At 56.2% G+C, this 20,525-nt stretch overlaps 2 protein-coding genes across 3 annotated transcripts; one reads left to right on the forward strand and one right to left on the reverse strand.

The window, feature by feature from the left end:
• Positions 1–193: 193 nt before the first annotated feature.
• PLTP (phospholipid transfer protein) lies at positions 194–8,088 on the reverse strand. Of its 2 annotated transcripts, none has more exons than XM_080404212.1 (16): positions 7,458–8,088; positions 3,692–3,810; positions 3,385–3,484; positions 3,176–3,304; positions 2,869–3,024; positions 2,612–2,675; positions 2,414–2,477; positions 2,212–2,303; positions 1,900–2,076; positions 1,681–1,740; positions 1,418–1,579; positions 1,130–1,197; positions 1,005–1,047; positions 785–848; positions 628–704; positions 194–539 (listed from the first exon to the last, which is right to left on the reverse strand). In XM_080404212.1, the coding sequence occupies exons 2-16, from the start codon at positions 3,801–3,803 to the stop codon at positions 399–401; spliced, it is 1,509 nt and encodes a 502-aa protein (XP_080260338.1). In that variant the 5' UTR covers positions 3,804–3,810; positions 7,458–8,088; the 3' UTR covers positions 194–398. The 2 variants fall into 2 exon arrangements, with proteins under 2 accessions (XP_080260338.1, XP_080260339.1); XM_080404213.1 differs by lacking the exon at positions 7,458–8,088 and adding an exon at positions 4,567–6,780.
• Positions 6,934–19,861, forward strand: PCIF1 (phosphorylated CTD interacting factor 1). Its single transcript, XM_080404205.1, has 17 exons — positions 6,934–7,090; positions 7,337–7,445; positions 10,308–10,446; positions 10,643–10,767; positions 11,212–11,349; positions 11,770–11,900; positions 12,135–12,289; positions 12,519–12,666; positions 12,879–12,962; positions 13,743–13,842; positions 14,043–14,205; positions 15,439–15,611; positions 16,107–16,193; positions 16,705–16,889; positions 17,405–17,498; positions 17,729–17,904; positions 18,734–19,861. Exons 3-17 carry the CDS (start codon positions 10,323–10,325, stop codon positions 19,005–19,007), a joined length of 2,157 nt encoding a protein of 718 aa, XP_080260331.1. The 5' UTR covers positions 6,934–7,090; positions 7,337–7,445; positions 10,308–10,322; the 3' UTR covers positions 19,008–19,861.
• Positions 19,862–20,525: the final 664 nt, after the last annotated feature.

Raw genomic sequence — 20,525 nt, forward strand, 5'->3', positions numbered from 1 at the left:
CCAGGGCCTGTGGTCTGTGCCCCCTGCTCTGCCGGGGGTCACCAAGGCCTGGAAACAAGCCACCTGCAGAAGTAGGGCAAGTGCAGTTGCTCTTGAGTTCCCTCTGCCACTGTTCTAAGCTGTGTCTGCCCCTCCCCCTGTCTCTCTCCACGTGCTGGTAGCTGTGTGGTCTAAGCAATGAGGCTGCACAGGCTGGAGTTGAGTGGTTTATTAGTGTAAAGAGAAGGGGTGCAGCAGGGGTTCCCAGAGCAGCTGTCTCCACCCTGCTGCTGCCCACAGGGGCACGGGCACCCTGCAGGATGTGCCAGTGGTACCAGGGAAACTGCTTCCTACCTACAGTCTACGGGTCCAGCCCGGGATCTGCCCTTGGTCCAGGGTGAAGGAGCAAGTGGGAAGAGCTAGAGCTGGTGGGGGTCCCTGCTGGGCTCTGCGGGCCATGAGCTTGGGTAGGCAGGGGTGGTAGGCGCTGGGTGGTATTTCTCAATCACCTCCCGCAGCCCCTTGGAGAAGTGGAGATCAGCTCCCACTGTGAGGAATCCCTGCGAAGGGGAAGAGCATTAGCATGAGGCTGCATGTGACTGCACCCTGCCCCAGCAGGGCCCAGGCTGTCCCCATCCCACCACATACCGCGTGGTTGGTGACCACCTCTTTGGTGAAGTCCATGCCTTCCGGCAGTGGGATCTGCACTCCCTTTTTAGTTCTCTCTACAGGGAGGGAGAGATGCAGTGAAGTCAAGTACCACTGTGCCTCCAGCCCAGCTGTGCGCGGCAGCCGTGGTGCCTACCATTAATGATGGGCATGATCGTCAGCTGCAGCAGGGTCTTCAGTGGTGCCTGCAGTGAGAACAGCTAGGGAGAGAGGAGCATGGGTGAGTGCAGCAGCAGCAGACCTGCCTGATGGGCCATAAGAGATGCCCTCTGACGTGCAGCCCCAGCCCTTCCCCAGGCTGTGACTGGGGGCTAGCAAGGGAGGCCAGACCCCTGGGCTGGCACAGGTCTGCTCACCGCTAGCGACTCCAGCGCAGACTGCTTGGAGTAGATGCGAAACCTGCAGGAGAGAAAGCAGCCATGAGCGGGGCATGAAGGGAACCCTTCCCGCAACCTCCACGGGACCCCAGCACGGGCCATACCGTCGCAGGTCCAGCTGCACGCGCAGCGCCTTCCCTTGCAGAAACACCTTGGCGCTCAGCTTTGTTTCCTAGGGAGAGAGAAGGCTGAGTCGCAGCCCTGCTGTGCCCCGTGCAGGCAGGCAGCTGGTCAGGCTGGCTCCTCTTCCTCCTCCGTGAGCCCAGTTGTCCTGCTTTGGGACACCAGAGCTTTCCTATGTGGGCTGGGAAACGTTCTTCCTGTGTTGCGCTGGTGTGGGGGCACAGGGACCCCCAGCCACGCACACTGCTCCCAGCCAGCCCCCTGCTCACCATGGCCATGCTGGAGAGTTGGACAGCAGGGCGGCCCTGGGGCACCAGCGAGATGTTGAGGAAGGCAGAGACTGAGACCCAGGTGCCGGAGGGTTTGATGACACAGCGGGGGGGAGCTGACACCTGCAGCACCAGCCGCAGGGGAGCATCCACAGCGGGGCTCTGAGGAGAGCAGGTGAGCTGGAGGCACAGAGCTGGGCAGGGCTGTGCTCTGCCCCAGGGGCTCCCCTGTGCCTCCCACCCCAGCTGGGTGCTCCTCTCACCAGCATGAAGATGGTCCCAAAGAAGGTGGCTCTCAGCAAAACCTCCAGGTCCTTGGGCACCTGCAGGGAGGATAAACCACTGGCAGGTAAGCAAGCAGTTGCTGTTGATCCCAGCAGAGCTGCTCCCTGGATAGCACCCTGCGGGCCGAGCCCAGCCCCCCCTCCCGCCTGGCAGCAGGCCCCTGCCTGCATGGAGCTGGGTGTCCCAGCACTGCTTACCTTCTCCCCCTGGAGCTCTATGGCCAGGACACCCGCCTGGAAGTATGCGTGCATGGCTGAGTCAAAAAAGTACTCGGAGAAGGCAACGTAGACCATGCGCTCAGTCTCCTTGATCACTGGCTCCACTGCGTGGTTCTCCAGCTCCTGATTCTCCCTTGCACGGGGGAAGAACATGCCCTGGGCCGAGAACAGGAGACATTTCTGCAGTCATAGCACAGCCCACCATGCTCACTCAGTGATTCCCGGTGTGCATGCTGGCACAGCCACTCCCACGGGGACTGAGAGGGACAGCAGGGCATGGTCAGCATTCACCTTGAAGTCTAGGTCCAGGCTGTCTGTGGAGACAACCGGATCCCGGAGGAGGGAGTAGTCAATCCCAATGTGCTCATCCACGTAGTTCCTCACTGCCAGGGAAGATGTGCTGTTGTGACCAAGCCCACGGGCAGCCCCATGGCCTGCTTTGTCCTCCCCACAGTGAGCAGGGTCTGGTCCCTTACCACAGGGCAGCACTCACCTGGCACAGTGTCCAGCACGGAGTTCAGCAGCACCAGGCTGGCATGCTCCAGGGATGGGCAGATCTGAAAGGCAAGGGGCTGAGCTAAGAGGGGAATCACTCCCAGGTCCAGATGAGGACCTGGACCCTCCTCCTGCTGTGGGGCCTGGAAAGACCAGGCTCCCCCAGGCTCCGCTGCCTGCCTGCGCTCAGCCGTACCTGCTGGCTGAGGAGGAAGCGCATCCCTGTCACAATGAAAGTGCTCAGGAACTCATAGACCTTCCTGCAGGACACAAGAACAGCTCTGCAGCTGCTTGCCTTCCCCTGTGGCTCCAGCCCTGTCCCTTTGTCCCCACGCGGGCACACAGATAAGGGTGGGGAAGTCCCAAGGGTGCAGAAAGCGGGGTCGGGGAGCTGGGCACAGGCAGAGCTGGTCTGGCCAAGGGACAGGCCCACCGCAGGGGGGTCAGGCATACCTGAGTGTGCCGGAGAAGCCTGCGTGCATTCTGGCAATGGAGGCGTTGCAGGTGATGTTAGAGATCTTCAGGCGCCCAGCCTTGTCCTTGGCCAGCTGCAGCACTGTGTGGATGTTGACGCCATCCGCAGAGGCATTGATGGACCCAATATCATAGCTAGAAATCAGGAAAGCAGATGAGAGGAGCACATGGCTCCTACCAGCTGCAGGGCAGGGATGCAAGGCAGCCACAGCATCCAGCAGGCATGGCCGAGCAGTAGCCAAGCAGTTCCCTGTAGGGTAGGCTGTAGGGTGGGGAGGGAGCTCACAAGAACCAGTAGAGCAGCTGTCTCCGGAAGCGCAGGCTGATGGAGGCATTGTTGATGCTGAAGACGAGGTACTGCTGAGGCTGGAAGTGCAGGTCAGAAAGTGCCAGCTGCAGGTCCATCACCTTGACCCTGCAAGGGAGGGGACAAAGACGGTCGGATGGACAGATAGGTGTGGGGAGCCACATGCACGGGAAGCGGGTGGCACTCACTGGCTGATGTTGTAATGGAACTGCCCCTCCTTCCCATGCAGGTCTGACATTGTGATGTTCTGCAGCTCCTGCTCCACGAAACGCAGCCCTTCCTCCTTCACTACAAAGCAAAGCAAGCCTGGGCTGGCCATAGCCAGGCTGTGCTGCCCTCCCAGCAGCATCACCCCCCAGCCCATCCCCTTGCTCCTCTTCACCCGCATGTGTGGGCACTGTGGGCAGAGCCTTACCCAGGTGCAGACCCCAGGAGCAGCATCCCAACCTCCCTCCTACCCAGGCCCTGGGATCAGGATCCTGGCTGGCCCCTTACCCAGGTCCAGCCCCTTGGAGGTAATCCGGATCTTGCAGCCAGGTGGGCTGTGTGAGGCTGTGACCAGCCAGGGCAGGAGGAGGAGGAGGAGGAGGCAGCTGCCGGCAGCCATCTCGCACCTGGAGGCAGAGAGCAGGGTCAGCATGGGCTGGTCTGGAGCAGCACATGGGGGACACCTGGCCACCCTGGGAGAAAGGCGGCTGCTGCCTGACCTGCGCACAGCCCTGGGGCAGGGGGCGGCCCCAAGGAATACCCCACAGCTCCGCTGGCCCCCCCAAAACTCCTCAGTGCTGCCGAGGTCCCCATCACCTGAACTCCCATGGACCAGCAGCCCATGAGTGGCACAGCTCCCACCCCAGGGTGCTGCGCTGAAGCCCCCAGCACAGACCCTGGGGGGCCTGCAGGGTCTCAGGTCCCCTGGGAACACTCGCTGCCCTCAGCTCCTGCCAACAACAGCAGCGTCCCACCCCCGCGCTGAACACACCCAGCTCCCAAAACTGCATAGTGAGGCATGAGTCCAGCACGTGCTGCTGTGGTGGAGAACCCCAGCACCCCACAGAGAAGGGAACCCTCTCCTGTGGGGCTACCCACAGCTGCACAGCCCCCCCCCCCCCCGCCCCGGAGATGTGCTGCCTGCTCGCATGCTGGGCTGAGATGGGTGCTGGAGCCTGTCCATCCAGCAGCAACAGGCAGAGCTCCCTGCAAGACCGTGGGGATGGTCCAGAGCTTCTCCCCACCAGCATTTTCCCCCAGTTCTCTGCAAGGGAGAGGACAGGGACCCTCCTGCCCAGGGCCCAGAGCCGCCATCCTTCCCCAGGGCCGTGCATGGACCCAGGGGTTTGCCTACACAATGCTGGCTGGGTTCGGGTACTTACAGTAAGGCTTGTCCTCGGCTCCCCTGGTGTGGGGAAGCTGAATCACGCGAAGGGAGGGAGGGAAGGAGAACACCAGTAGCTCCAGGAGTTTCTTTTGAGCTGGCTGAGGTTCCCTTGCCTTTATATATCCCACCAGCTGCCACTCCTTGTGAGCCCACAGCTGGGAGGAGACAGCGGGACTGGGAGGATGCAGGTCTCTAGCACGCTGAGCCCCGGCCGCCTGCCAGCACAGGCAGAAAGACAGCGGGTTGCTCAGACACCCAGGCTCCAGGCTGAGCACACAGCCTTCCTCCCCTGCTGCTCCCCACATGTCCCACACGCACAGCCACACACCACGTCCCTGGGCCTCCCCGGCACCCAGGCAGTGCTCAGCCTGCGAGGGACACATGTACAAATGAGGTCCAAGGGGTCCATCATGTCATGTCAGCCCCCACTAGTCTGCCTTACAAAGCCTCTGCTGGTGCCAAGACCCCAGCTGCCCTCTGCCAGCTCCAGCCCTGCCCAGCAAGGTCTGCACCAGGGCTGGAGCCCAATGTAGAACCTGTGGCACCAGGCCAGGGGTGCTGATGGGGGCTGGTTCATGCCCACCTGTGATGTGAGCCCCAGGCAGAGAAGCTGCTGAGGCTGCTAGATCCTCAGCACTGCTCCCGCTGCGCTGCCCAGGCCCCTGCCACGGGCAGCCGGGCAGCTCAGGGCCTGCGGGACATGCCCCTCTGACTGCAGTTGCCCAGCTTGCTGCCAGCAGCCTGGCAGGCACTGGGGTACGTAGCACCATGACGGGTGTTGCCAAAAGAGTCCAGCACCATAAGGGGTGCTGCTAAAGCGGCCCCAGCAATGCCTGCACTGCCACGCTGCTCATCCCACCCCTGTAAGCGCCTGTCATGAGGGGATGAGCAGCTCCCCAGGCTACAGCTTCCCTCCAAGGCCCCTGCCTGAGTGGACTGCAGGGGTGCAGCCAATGGGCTGCCCCTGCCCTCACCCCCATTTGAGGCTGCTTGACCCTCCTCACTCCAAGGATCGAGGTTTCATGCTGTCCCTCCATAGTCTTCTACCCCCCCAGGCTGTGCAACTGCAACAAGGGCTTGGTCTGAGCCAGCACTTTGCGCTCTGGGCAATTATCTGTGCTGTAGGGCAACAGAGCCAGGCTGCAGGGGCTCACGCCTCCAGTGCAGGGAGACTTGGTGCTTACACAGCACTTATCCCTCCAGAGCTGCTTTGCCAGCATTAACTCATTAAACTGACCCCGGTGCTCTCGGAGCAGAGGGCAGGACTTCTGGAAGAGCGAGCAGGTCAGACCACTTCCCAGCAAGACAGAAAGCCACTTGGAAAGCTGGGTAGGGGGACACACTCCAGAGGCAAAGGGCAGGAAAGGGCCCCACAGCTGGGGGTGATGGCCCCATGGCCAGTGCCCATGGTGGCGATGGGACTCAGTAAGGGCCGTGCCCCCCTTCCCCATCCTGTGTTGTCCTCCAGCACGTCACACTGGATGCGGGCTGCTGCCGTCACGCTGCGAGTGCCGCACTCCGGCAGGGGCCGGGCTCCTGCGCTGTGGGCAGCAGTGACACACGTGCCCCAGCGAGCGCACGGCCTGGGCTCCAGGACGCAACCGCTGGGCACAAAGGGCCCCGCCGCTCACCTGCCGGAGCCCCAGCCACGCTGGGCAGCGCAGCTGGGCACGCGGGCCATGGAGGAAGGCGGCCGCGCCGCAGCTCCTGCCGGTCTCAGAGCAGGGGAGCGATCCCCAGGAGCAGCGCGGCCGCCTGGCTGCATGCCCCGGCTCCACTGGGCAGGGTGCGGCCAGGCACACGCGTGCAGGGTCACCCACCACACACTGCCACCGCCGGCCTCTGCCACCGTTTGAGAACCGAACCTCGCAGACCAAGTTAACGTTAGCGAGCGGGGGGCGGGGGGGCGCCCCCGGGGCATTCCCGTCAGCAAGCACCGGCTGCCAGGGCCGCCCCGACTCGAGGCCCCACTGCGGGTGCCCGCCGCGGCCGCACATCGGGGCCCAGCTGCCTGCCCCACCCCGGCGCCGCCGCGCTTCAAAGGCCCTTCAGTGGCGACCGCGTCGCGGCCGCGCCCAGCCTCTGGCAGGAACCGCCCGCGGCGGGGGGCAGGGCCGCGCCGCAGCGGCCGCCGCGGGCCGCAATAACAGGCTGCGCGGCCCGAAATAGCGCAGGCGGCCGGGCAGCCCGTGCCCACAGCTGGGCGGGCCGCGCCTCGACAAAGATGGCGGGCGGGGCCGCGGCCCGCGCCTCCGCGCATGCTCCCGCCCGAGCGCGGGCCGAGCGCCGCGCGGGCGCCCTGTCGGCGGGCCGGGGTGCGGGCACAACGCGCATGCGCGGTCCCGGGGCCGGGCGGCGGCGCCTGCGCAGTGCCGAGGGCGGGGCGGCCCCGCGCCTGCGCACCGGCGGCCCGCGGTCCCGGCGCAAGATGGCGGCGGTGGGGCGGGCGAGGCGGAGGTGGGGCGGCGGCGGGAGACGCAGCGGTGCCCGGTGCCTACAGCCCCCGACCTCACGCCCAGGTAAGCGGCGCACCCGCGCGGCCGGGACCTCCCCTGGCGTGGGAAGGGGTGCGGCGGCGGCGGGCGGGCGGCCGGCGGAGGGGAGGCGGCGCAGGCTCGCGGCCGCCATCTTAGAGCGCGGCCGCCGCCGCCGCTGCGCCTGCCCCGGCTGGGCTGCGCTGGGCGCCGCGCTCCCGGCGCCGCGCCTGCGCGCGTCCCGGCGGCTCCTCCCCCGCGGCGCGCCGTAACGGCCTCCTGTCTCCGCAGCGGCCCCCGCGGGCCAGGCGCGGGACGTCCCGCTATGAGGATGCGGCCCCTGCGCGCCAGCGGCGAGCACGGAGCGACGGCCACGCGTCCCGCCAGGCAGCCCGCCACCGTAAGTACTCGCCTGCCCGGGCGCGGGGCCGCCCGGCCTCCGCCCCGCTTAGACCGCGGCCCCGGACTCCTCCCGTCCAGCCTGCAGAGTTGCCGCCGCCGCCGCCTCCGCTCCGCACTCGCTGGGCCCGTGGCTGCCCGCCGGTCCCGGCCCGCCGCGCCGAGGAGCTCCGTCCCGTCAGCGCCTCCGGGAGGGCAGCCCCGGGAGTTGTCGCCCCGCTGCCCGGCAGCACGCGTCCCCTCGGCAGACACGGCCCCTCGGTCCCCAGCGTGCTGGCCGCCTGTGCGTGCCGCCTCGGGAGCTCTGTGCTCTCCTCGGCCCCGTCCCACCGGGCCAGGCGCAGGGGCTGGCTCTGGGGACAGGCAGAAGTACCGCTGGAGGGAGGCGGTGGCCTGGTTCCCAGCCTCCTGAAGCAGCCGTGGCTCTGGGATGAGGGAGAACCTTGCCGTGTCCCAGGGGTCTGTCGCTGCTCTCCTTTGTTCGCATTTGCTGTTGTCTTGTATAAAATCGTTGCCTTGCTGAAATGGAAACGAATAATGATCCTGTTTGCTGTACCTCTTTACTTTGTGTCTTCTTCCACCTTGCTGTGGACTCTCTGGTTGTGCTGCTGCTCCTAGGTTGTAAGCTCTCTGGGCAGGGACAGCGTTCTACTATGTCTGTGAAGTACTGTATGCATTGCCACGGTGTATAAAAACAATACCGTAATCACCATAAAATGCTTACTCTGGATCCCTTTCACTGTCGTAAGTCCCAATACTAGTTACATACAAGTAGAGTTGCTTCTGTCAGGATTCCTTTTAGTTTGCTTTTTTCCTTTTCCCAGACTTTCAGGGTACTTGGATTTAATGCTTGTCAAGACTGATCAAGTGATAAAGCTTCTTGTCTACTTCCACCGTTCTAGTTTATCTGTAAATGAGAGAAGGCAAAACCAGTGAACTGTATTTGACGGCTGTTTTGAGCGGTCGGTGGTGAAAAACACTGGCAAGTCGCTGCAGCCGGTGTGTGCTATCCAGTCTAGGAAGATCGCGGTACCCAGTGCTCTCCCTAACTTCTTGAAATACATCCTTGGCTCACTTCGAGAGGTCTGGTCCTGTCAGTACATATCCGTTCATTATCGGTGTGTTGTCTGTGTAAATGTGCAGGACACATCAGCAACTGCATGTGCAAATATGTTGTTAGTCTGAGGAGGAGGGGCCAAGCATGTCCGTCAAAAGCTGCTGCACCCGCAGTGCTGCCCGGTGGGGCTCCTGCCCCGCAGCCCTAGGGCCCCTGGGCTCCGGCGTGCTTCCCTGCACTGAGAAACCCCAACACGAGGCTGAGCTGCTGCCGCTGGCTGGGCTAACCTCACTGCCTTTCTGGCAGCTAGCTGAAGTGAAGTGATTGTAGAGGGCACGGCGGGGTTGGAGTTCAGGAGGAAGCGCGTGAATAAACAAATATTGCACAATGCTGACCTGCTGAGGCAATTAAATATTCATGGTTGCGTTGGTACACTCTGTAGCAGACACTTTTGCCTGTGGGCTTGGTTATTGTCTGCCTAGTTCTGAGCCGAGATTGAAACTCCAGGCTTTTGCAGTGTCCCATACTTTTCCTTGCTTGCCCCGACTGGAAGGATGGAAGCATCTTCCAAGGTGCTGAAACGGTCGAGTTCCTCAATGCACCACACTGATTCCACAACCCATAATATAGACAACTGAGCTAGTGCCTGCTAATTCTTTGTCGTTGTCTCCTGCTGTTCTGGTCTTCTGAAATAGTCAGCAAGACTTTTAATGGACGGGAAAGGGAACAAAGGTGAAAAAATCCAAATTACTTAGCCTGCAAACCAAGCCAGAGTTTTTTATTTAAGAGATGATGATAGACAAGGGAGCCTACTGCTGAGGCTACCATAGCATTCAGTTAAAAAACACACTTTGGTATACAAGATTGTGCTACTGCAGCCCTAATTTTGGTGGTGTGTAAGGCGTCTCTGAAGGCCTGATTAGAGTTAAATAACTGAGGTAGATGGTAGTTATTTAAAATGCCTTGTTTCCCTGCCAGTTCATGGCCCTTGTATTTAAGGCTGCCAGAGAGGAGCAATCTGCAGTGCTGTTTCAGAAACTTCCCCAGGGGGAAAGAATGGTGACTAAGAGAGGAAAAGCCTGGCTGTTTCTGTCCAGCTGGCCACATTAAATTATGATTAAGAGTAGCGTTATTGTTTCAACAGACCTTCTTTTGCATAACTGTTATTATGCAAATGAAAAAGTACCAAAGGCTAAAACAGCCTGGCTGAGGCCTTACGGCTAGTCTGGGCCTGGGATGTACTGAGGAAGGTAGTTCAGGAGTTCCTAACTCCTAGCCTGTGGTCCTCTGAACCACTGAATTTGTTACTAGTGAAGCAGTAGGGCTGTTTTACGTAGAAGTCTTTAAATAAAGGTCTTTTTGTTTAAATTGTGTGTAGTTATGTGTGTGTAAATGTTGATTTAAACTGTGTCAGAGGACAGCAGATCAGATACGACTAGTATTAGTGTGGCAGAAGGTGGTACGTGTTCACAGAAGAGTGTTATTTTATTTTTTTATGTTCTCAGTCCTGATGTATGGGACCAGATGCTGTACTTTTAGGAGAGATCTAGCTGAGAAGTGGTTATTTTGAATGCTGGCCTTAAGAACTCTTTGGCGACACCATTTAAAGCTCAGCATTCCTCACAGCTAGTTGTATCTGGGATAACAGGTATTTTTCAGGGTTTAGGAGCTGTTTTGTGTGTTTTGTGCTGGTTCAAACCCTGTTTTATTGTCAGAATGAACTTGTAGTGCTGCAGCTGAGTGGGCCAAGTGGATCTGGGATCTTTCCTGCCTTAACACGGATTTTATGGCTCTCTTGTTTCCTAGTGCGGTTGCTGAGAAATGGCCAATGAGAATCACAGAAGCCCTGCAGAGGAAGCCTCTCTCATGAGTCACTCACCTGGCACCTCCAACCAGAACCAGCCCAGCTCCCCCAAACCTATGCGACTGGTACAGGACCTGCCAGGTACCGACTCTGCTTTTGGGAAGGCCCAGCACAGGGTTCCACAGGGCCCTGGTAGCAGGGGAGAGAAGGTGAAGCGAGGCCACTAAGGAAGGCTAGGAACAATGCAGATTTCAGAATGTGCCGTGACAGTAACGGGGACCTGAAGGGCAGGGCTGTTGTTCAGGACTGCTCTTTGACTCTCTCACTGTCTTCTCAGATGAGCTGGTGCAGGCTGGCTGGGAGAAGTGCTGGAGCAAGCGGGAGAATCGCCCCTACTACTTCAATCGCTTCACTAACCAGTCTTTGTGGGAAATGCCTGTTCTGGGACAGCATGATGTCATTGTAAGTAAGCACTCTTCTCAAGGGGCTGTGCCAATATGCAGGGGCGGATGCTGTGGTCTTGTGGACTTCAGATTGCACATGTGGGAGGGTCTTTCTACCTTCACAACTCCTTGCTAAGTCTATCATCTGGCTTGGTTCCGATGAAATGTTCCTCCTTCAGGTGCACACTCAGGTAGTGCTGTTTCAGGTGTAGCACACTGCTCAAAGAACGCTCAGCCTGGGGGAGTTGTGCTGCATTTTTCTCATCTAAGTCTTAAAAAAAAAAAAAAAAAAAAAAAGCATACAGACACAGGTCTAGAAGAGAATTTTTTAGCTTTCTGCAGGTGTGAGTATTGGTGTCCTTATTTCCATCTGTTTGGGAGCTAAGAGGGCTTATTGCCTTTGTTTGGGCCTCTGCGGTAGCAGCTGATGAATTAACGTGTGCTGTTGTTTGGACACTCATAGTCAGACCCTCTGGGATTGAATGCAGCTCCGATGCCACTGGAAGGTGGGATTATAGATACCTCTGTGGAGAGCAAGCAAAGGAAGAGGAGATTCTCTGAAGAGGTTCCACTGAGCGGCAACAGTGTGAAAAAGCCCAAGGTGGGTCTGGTGCTGTGAAACAAAAGGGCTTAAGGATGTTCGCACTGAAACCTAGGGGGGCTTGGGAGCTTGGACCTATTTTTTTTAACTGTGCAAGGTCAAGTCACCCTAGTATAACTCAAGCTGTGACAGCTGACACTCCGAAAGTACAAAAGTGGAAGCAGACTCAGGTCCTGCCAAGTTGCCATTTCTCTCTTACAGCCTGAGGTGGAGTTTGGGAGTTGGGAGATAACAGTTGATGACTCAGAAATGTGGTAGCTTGCATGTCTGTGTTAACTTATGCCAACAGCAGGCCAGATACCCCCAGCAATTGCTCGAGCATATCCTGAGTAGTGTGCAGGTGCAGGATTGTTAGATATATGGGACTGCTTCCCCTTTACCTGTCTCTGTGGAGCAGTAATTAATCTTTTACACACCTAGGCGGATGTCCCAGGGAACCCAGCTGCTCAGCCAGTCCCCAGCTCTCCCAGTATTCCAGGAACCTCTGTTTTGAAGGCATGGTGTGTTTCACCTGAAGATAAACAGCAGGCAGCTCTTCTACGACCAACTGAGTGAGTTGCCTCCAGTTGTCTTCAGTTCTTTTCTCGGTGGTATATTAGAGACACCTGGTTTTCCAGGTGTCTTTGAAGAATCTGAGGGACGTAACACTCCCCTATATCTTTGCAAGGAGTCTAGATAGTTCCATTTCCTGGCTGGTGAAAGAGCCCAAGGAAGCATCTTTAGAAGTAATATTTGATAATTAGCCAATGATCTGGCCATCCTGATGACATTTGTTTCTGCCATAGAGTATATTGGGACCTGGATATTCAGACAAATGCAGTGATTAAGCAGAGAGCACCATCTGAAGTGCTTTCTCCACACCCTGAGGTGGAGCTGCTTCGATCCCAGCTCATTCTCAAGCTGCGGCAACATTATCGAGAGCTCTGCCAGCAGCGAGAAGGTGCGTTTCTATTGCGCTCCCCTTATTCACGTTTTTAATCCCGCAGTACTGTGGTGTTCTTCCTTTTGGTTTATGTCTGCCTTGTTCGTGTGGTCTCTTTTTGTGACAACTGTACTCGGTCACGTTGGTTGTGAACTCATTAGGCAGAATTCCCATGTAGTGATCCTTATCAGAGCTTCTGGGCATCTCTTTATGGTATTGATTAGGCCCTTCTTCTGTGCTTCTCCAGGGATTGACCCCCCGAGGGAGTCCTTTAATCGCTGGATGTTGGAGAGGAAAGTGGTCGATAAAGGGACAGATCCTCTTTTGCCGAGTGACTGTGAGCCAGTAGTGTCTCCTTCCATGTTCAGAGAGATCATGAATGACATTCCCATCAGGTACTGTTCAAAGACAGGGTACCTTGCTGGGATGTTTTTGTATTGGTCTGGTCCAGTGATTTAGCTGCTGTGGTTCTGTGCTTTTGTGTTATACTTTTACTGATGAAGTGATAGGGTGCTGGTGATCTAAAGCTCAGGAACTGGATCTGGCCTCCGTGCCTGCCTCCGTGGCAGATGTGGAACTGATGCATATGAATTTGAACTTACTTCAGGTTATCCAGAATCAAGTTCCGGGAGGAAGCCAAGAGACTACTCTTCAAGTACGCTGAGGCTGCGAAACGGCTGATAGAATCCAGGTGGGAGTTCCTCTTCCAGTGCTGTCACGTTCAGAAAAGAGGAAAAGGTCATAAGGATTTTCAGAAGGGACTGCTGCATCACACCTTATTCAGCATTGGTCATAATCTTACTGACAAAAATCAGGGGTAGGAACATACAGAAGAAAAACAATATAGTGCCAGAGACGTCTTTTGATAGTAATGTTACAGGAAAATCTATTGTTGAGAAGCTGAACGTATGCAGAGACAAGTGAGAATCTGTGAAATACTGGACATGGAAATGACTTCTGTCATTTATCCCTGAGAAGAGAATGAGTGCTTCGGCACCCACTGCTCTTACAGAGCAACAAGCTTAGAGTGGTGTTTTATTATACCATGTATGATTTTTTCTGACAAGTTCTGCCACAGGACAGAACTGAGGAAGATAGCCTTGTGGGGAAAATAAAAAGCTTGTTAACAGGGTAGTTTTCTCAGAGTCACAAGCTCCTAGCAGTGGCTGTATTTGGAAATGAGAGGCAAGATCAAAACGGACCATTTCCATAGTAGATAAATTCTTTATCTGCCTCTCCTATTGCAGAGCGGACAGCAGACAGCTAGAGTGTGTTTTGGAGCGAGTATGGCAGTCCCTAGTCATAGAAATATTTGGAAGCACCTTCCGGAGAAGGCCAGGAGGGGAGTGACAGGGTAGGGCCTTGAGGAAGTGTCAGCAGCTGTGTTCCCCCTCTGACAAAACCCTTGTGCTGGGATGGAATACGTTGCCGTGCAGCCGTGGCTTAAATTTTGCTTCTCTGTGTTGTGCAGGAGTGCTTCACCAGACAGCAGGAAGGTGGTGAAGTGGAATGTGGAGGACACCTTCAGCTGGCTGCGACGGGACCATTCGGCCTCGAAGGAGGACTACATGGTCAGTATCCCTCTGCTTGTGCAGCTGAGCGCAGGGAGCCTGGGCAAGGATGGAAGGAGTGCTGGGGTCCTTCTGGAGAAGGCTGCGATTGCTTTCCTTTGCTTTGTGAAATGGGAGTGACAGTGGCGTGGAGACTCTGCACACCTCTGGGGAGTCCAGTGGCAGGTTGTGTGAGGAACTCTGGTTCTCTGGTTCCGCAGGACCGCCTGGAGCACTTACGCAAACAGTGTGGGCCCCATGTGTCTGCTGCAGCAAAGGACTCCGTTGAAGGCATCTGCAGTAAGATTTACTACATATCCCTTGAATACGTCAAGCGGATCCGGGAGAAGCATCTTGCCATACTCAAAGAGAACAATATATCTGGTATGCAGTCAGCTCTGAAGAGCTGTAGGGCTACAGCACTGCAGCATAAAAGCAACACACTCTGGCCTGTCCCCATTCCAGTAGCATTGTTTGTTGGGAGGGCTGTTCTGAGTCCGTGGAGTTGAATTTAATAGAGTCAGAAATAGCCAGCCCAGTATACGTTTTAGCTGACAGTCACACAGTGCCTATGCAGTGGGAAGGTATTTTCCAGTACTGTTACTGGGTGTAATATAAAATATCCTAAAAATATGACTTGTCAGGATTAAGTAGCCTGTTAGGAGCTGACCACACTGAACAGGATGTTAGTTCATTTCCCTGGACCATGCTTTTTTGCTCTGCTTCTTCGTGAATTCCTGAGGACAGCTGGCAGTCCCCTTCCTAATGCCTGGCGCCCTCTCCTCCTTCTCCTCTGCCACATTTCTTGGGTTCTGAGCACCTTCTTCACCCCTCTGCCTCCCAGCGCGTTACTATGCACCCTTCTTCCTTTCCTGGCAGAGGGTTCATGTTCATTGATCTTTTCTCTGTTCTTTCTTCCTAGTTTGTATCTGTACTGCCTCCAGTCAAATTTTCCTTCTTCCATGGTCCCTGCTTCCTTCATCACACCGTTTTGTAGTCCTTTTCCTTTTTGGGTCCTAGCTTTCCTCGGACTCCTATCAGGTCCCAGCGCCTGCCTTTTGCTGCTTGTTTTTGCTGCTTGTCTTCCCACTGGATTTAATCCGTGATTCCTTCTGACTGATCTTCCCTGTGAGCTCTCTTTTTTCCCACTGAAGCTGAGGCTAAGCTGCTGCCCGCAGTGGGTAACTACAAGGTGGCAGGAAGATTCCTTTGCCTCCTGCAGTTGGCAGCCTGGGAATATTTATTGTGCTTTGGATGAGTTTGGGGCAAACTGAAATAATAACAGTAGCAACAAGGGGAGTGTTCTACTTGCCTGGAATGTGCCTGAAGATGTGGGATGGTTGTGTGCGGTCTCTGAGTCTGCTGTGTTAGAGGTGGGGAAGTACTGTGAAGTGAGCCCTCTCTATGCTTTGGCAGAGGGTGATGGAATTAATTTGGGGAATCAGCTCTGAACCTAGGGAGCTGCCTGTGAGATCTGTGAAGGACTATCAGTGTTTTGGGGGGCTTCACTCTGCCCTTTAGCCCTGTTCCTATCGCTGCGTGTTTTGAGGTAGAAGAAAGATCTGTCCCAGGTGTCCTTGGATTCTAATGGGCTGCCTTTCTCTTTATTTTCTGTAGCTGAGATAGAAGCTCCTGAAGTCCAGGACAGGCTCGTATACTGTTACCCAGTGAGACTGGCCATCCCCTCCCCACCACTCCCCAGCGTGGAAATGCACATGGAAAACAATGTGGCATGTGTGCGGTACAAGGGGGAGATGGTGAAAGTGAGCCGCAACTACTTCAGCAAGCTGGTAAGGGCTGACTGCCAGTCCTGTGTGACTGGTCACAGACTGCTCTTTAGTGGGAGGATTCCTTTCTTCTTGCCCTCCAAGAAGAGGGACTGTGCAGAGGCAGGGAGTGCTGACCAGGCAGAGGCTGTCAAACATTGCCCGAGTAGCAGCAGAAGTGAGGACAGCTACTTTCACCTTAGTCAGGGTCAAGCTTCAGCTGAAAATATTTACAAGGTGTTGCACGTGTGCTTTGGATGTGTACTGTGCTGCAAGAACAGTTGTACTCCCAGCAAGGCAGCCCTTGCTGAGAGACACTTGCTGGTGTGGTACGTTCATTCACGCCGGTAAAGAGCTTGCAGTTCACTCGCATGGTAAAAGCAGATGTGCTGGCAAGCCTCCATGCAGAGCCCCACCTGCTCCCATTGTTCAGTGTTCCTCTCCACGTCATGGTATGTCTGCGTACTGTCTAACTTTGTGGAATCTGTTTGTGGTTAATGGCTGGGCTTTCTCTTCCAGTGGCTTCTCTATCGGTACAGTTGCATTGATGACTCTGGTTTTGAAAAATTTCTGCCCAGGGTTTGGTGCCTTCTCCGTCGATATCAGGTACTGTCTCATCACAGTTGTTGTACATCAGAAAGCCTTAGTAATAGTGGGGACCTGAAGTACTTGTCTTTGCTCTGGGGGGTGTCCGCAGCTCTGGGAGTCTGATGCAAAATAGGGTTTAAACTGGGTCCGTTGTCTGCTCCCAGTGTTTTGAGATAGGGCTGTGGTCTGGGGAGCAGTTGTGATCTTGACTGGAGACCTTAGTGGGGATAAAGATAAATTTTTATGAAAGAAACCTTCAGTAGTTCTTGACCGTGAGGGCCAGCTGAAGGTTCATGGGGGATATATGTGAAAATTGACAGTTGGTTTGTGGGGCCTGAGTTGGATGAAATATCTAAAGAGCATTCTTGGGTACATGCAGGGGACCTACATGAATTTGAGAAAGGACGAGGGGGCCCTGCATACCTAGAGGAGTAGGTGCATGGACGTGTGGCCCTGGGTCCATGGTCAGTGGAGGGAGCAGCAGGAACAGCAAGTGCAGGCACGGCTCACTGGGGTTTGCTCTCCTCAGATGATGTTCGGTGTGGGTCTGTACGAAGGAACTGGTCTGCAGGGGGCACTTCCTGTGCACATCTTCGAAGCCCTCCACAAGCTCTTTGGAGTGAGTTTTGAATGCTTTGCCTCGCCCCTGAATTGCTATTTTAAACAGTACTGTTCGGCCTTCTTGGATACAGACGGGTATTTCGGATCCAGGGGGTGAGTCTTACATTCCGGTGCCCTTGCCGTGTATCTGTGTGGGTGCATGTATGTGCAGTGCCTCAAGACAGGCTGACGTGTCTGTGTCTTCAGGGCAGTGGCCGGTTGGTTGTGTGATGTCTGCTCAGAAGGGTGTGTACTTCAGACCTGCCTAAATGCAATGAGTGGACACAGACTGGCTGTGAAACTGTCAGGGCTGTGCCGTTAGTCTAGTAGTGGGGCTCTGGTCCCTGAAGTAATGCAGTTTGTAGGTCTGCCAGTGCTTCCTCTTGTTCTGGAGAATGGGAGACTTGGGCCCTCAAGCAGCCAGCTTGAATCAGCAGTCACCTTCAGTGGCTACAGGTGGAGCGTGTCCCCAGTGACTGGTCCCACTGTTGGATGCAGCAGGCCCTGCACGCTGGGGATTCAGGCTTTCTGAGAGTATGACTGCTTCTTGTTAGCAAATGGATGCTTTTTAAGGTGTGAGAGTTAGAATGCTAGCCTCTCTGATAGGGATCTTTGCCTTTTTCTTCCAGCCCGTGCCTGGATTTCTTTCCTGTAAGTGGCTCTTTTGAGGCAAATCCTCCATTCTGTGAGGAGCTGATGGATGCCATGGTCTCTCACTTCGAGGTACGTTCGCTCACCAGTGGGGTTCTTCTGAATGGAGCTGTGCAGTCAGTCCTCTCCTCCCCACTGCTCCTGCACCCTCACAGCAGGGCTATAATGCAGAAGGCAGAGGACGGCGACTGCTGCGGCACCACTCTAGAAGCAGAAGTGTTTCCATGGAATATGGAAACGTCCATACTAGACATGTCATTGCTCAGCCGGCACTGAGATTGTTCATGTTCTTGTTGAACTAGAAACTGCTGGAGAACTCCAGTGAGCCTCTCTCCTTTATTGTCTTCATCCCCGAGTGGCGGGACCCTCCTACACCAGCCCTGACCCGTATGGAGCAGAGCAAGTTCAAGCGGCACCAGCTCATCCTTCCAGCCTTTGATCACGAATACCGCAGCGGGTCTCAGCATGTCTGCAAAAAGTAGGCCTTTTTCTCGGGTCCTTCTGGGAATGCGTTTCTGAAGCTGTATGACAGAAATATCCTGTCCCAAGCTGAAATCAGTAGAAGTAGGGAGCAGGCAAGGACAAACGCAGTGCATAATCGCTCTGGGCTTTTAAGATAGTCATACAGAGTGTTGGGAATCTCATGGTCATCCAATGACTGCCGGGTTATTTCACTAACAAAAAGCTTGTGAGGGGCGTATTCCTTGGGTAAAGTCCAGTGTGAATAGGTCATACATGTGGTGCTGTGGTGATCATCTGTGCTCCTCTGCCAGCCCTCTGATCTGGTGATCCAGCTGAGCAGCGCTTCTGGGGCTGCGAAACGCCACGGCAATTCGGTGTCACTTGGGGGGAAGCAGAAACAAGGGTCAGGCAGGATCCTGGTCCTCAGCAGAGCAAGCTGGCCATTGGTTTGCTGTTTAAGCAACAAGTTCAAGCAACAACTTGTTTGAGCAACCAGTGCCTAAACACTTAAGTTCTCTGTACCTGATTAAGACTGATGCCTTGCTGTGATGAGTCTCCTTCTGGGACAGTGGTGACGCGGTGCACATACATGCTTGTAGAGCGCTACGTGGCTATGCAGCATCAGTGCTTCTCTGAAAGTTCACAAGCCTTTGCCTTTACTCAGAAATGCCTGATGCTGCACTCTGCCTGCTTTTTTCCTCAGAATGAGAGAAAAGGACGGAGATGAATGCTTGTCCTAAACATGACACGCAGTTGAGAGGAGGGGTGGGTGCTAGGAATCGGGTCTGGGTGGCAGTTCTGTGACTCCTGGGTGGGTGCTGAGTGCCTGTTCTCTTCCCTTGCAGAGAGGAGATGTACTACAAGGCCGTGCACAACACGGCCGTCCTCTTCCTGCAGAACAGCGCGGGCTTTGCCAAATGGGAGCCCACGCCGGAGCGGCTGCAGGAGCTTGTTGCAGCCTACAAGCATTCAGGCCGGACCCTCAGCTCCTCCTCCTCGTCATCCTCCTCATCGTCGTCGTCCTCCTCCTCCTCCTCTTCCTCCTCCTCCTCCACAGCAGACAAAGAGCGGGAGCTGGGCCGGGAGCAAAGCAGCAGCCGGGAGACTAATCCCAACTAAGGTGCAGAGGTGCGAGGCAGCAGGGGAGGTGCCAGCGGCCTGAGGAGGCTTGCTGGGGCGGTGGAGAGACTGCTGGCTGTGCAGCACCGGCCCGGGGGACTCTTGCACAGCAGCTCCACGGCACCTGCTTTCCTCTGTGAACTGCACACTGCCCCGGCCCAGGAGTGCCGGGGAGCACCCGGCCGCCGGTGGGGAGAGGAGGCTGAGCTGCGGCCCCCGCCGGAGGGCAAGGGAACCCAGCGTGGTACAGCAGGAGGAGCAGGCAGCCCCTTCGATGCCAGAGCACCAAGGGAAGGGGCAGCCAGAGCTGGGATGCATGCATGGGCGAAAGGACGGCAGGACAGATGGAGGGACGGATGGCAAGTGCAAGTGCTCGGCGCGCAGCGCCGCAGCTGGAGGGGCCCCAGCAGCTGGCCACAGCCTGGCGCCGGCAGGAGAAGGATGGGCAGAGCCCGGGGGCTCCTGCGGCCGGACTGGCACCAGCACAGCTCCGTGTCCATAGTGTAAATAGTTCTGTCCGTGGCGCCCGTGCTCCCCGCAGGGCTGCTCCCATTGCATCCGTGTTCCTTTCCCACATGTGTGAGTCCCGTGTTTGCCGACGCTGTGTACCGTATAGGGGAGGAGCGGAGAAGAGGAGTTTCTTTGGTGTGTAAAGACGTCTTTGCAGCTGTTTTGTAGTCGTTGTGGTTTTTATGCGGAGCCTCTGGGCTTTATTTAACCTCCTTGGGTTTTGTTTTGTAAGGATTAATTTAACACCGCTAACCATTTTATTACTTTTATCAAGAAGAGCAAAGTCTATTTTTGATTTCTGTTTCCTAGTTCTTAGGAACATTAAAAACCAGCATACAGCTCTGCCCCGTGTCTGTGCCTTTCCTTCTCTGTTGGCTAGGGGCCTGTGGTCACAGCCTGCTCTCGCCTCTGGCTGAAAGGTAGAAAAATACTAGTTCTTTCTTTTGCTGGGTTTTTTTTCCCCAGAACCCTCTGGCATCTGACCCTTTCTGTGCTGCAGTGCCCTGCTGGTGAATTTTTTTTCTTAACGACCAGCTTGAACCCCCTAAAGCAACCTGACCACAGTCCTCATGGCTTGTTGACTGCAGCTGCAGTGAAGAGTTTGGCTTTCTCTTCCTTGTACCAGCCTTCCAAGAAGTGCAGGCAGCTGTCCTCACCCTGAGCCTCTCGAGGGCAGGGCAGGTGAGCTGCTTCTTGCGAGGTCTCTGCTCCAGGGCTCTCAGCATTTCGGTAGCCCTTCAGTAGCCCCTCATCCCTGCATCGGGGAGGCGTGGGCCAAGCTGTGTTACAGGCCCAGCCTCTTCAGTGTAGAGCAGCAACTGCTGCACTGCCGGGAGAGCTTGCTGGGCTTCCCTGCAGTCAGTCCGCAGCGCTGCCCGAGGGGATATCCGTGGTGAGGGGGGCAGATTCCCTGGGGGTTGATGCACCCTGTGCTTGAAGTACAGACCTTCCCCCGCTGGTCTGGTCTTGCTTCCACTTCCCGCTGTTGATCTCACCCTGTCCCTGGCT

The sequence above is a fragment of the Falco punctatus genome (assembly GCF_963210335.1).
Source record: "Falco punctatus genome assembly, chromosome: 10".
NCBI lineage: Eukaryota > Metazoa > Chordata > Aves > Falconiformes > Falconidae > Falco > Falco punctatus.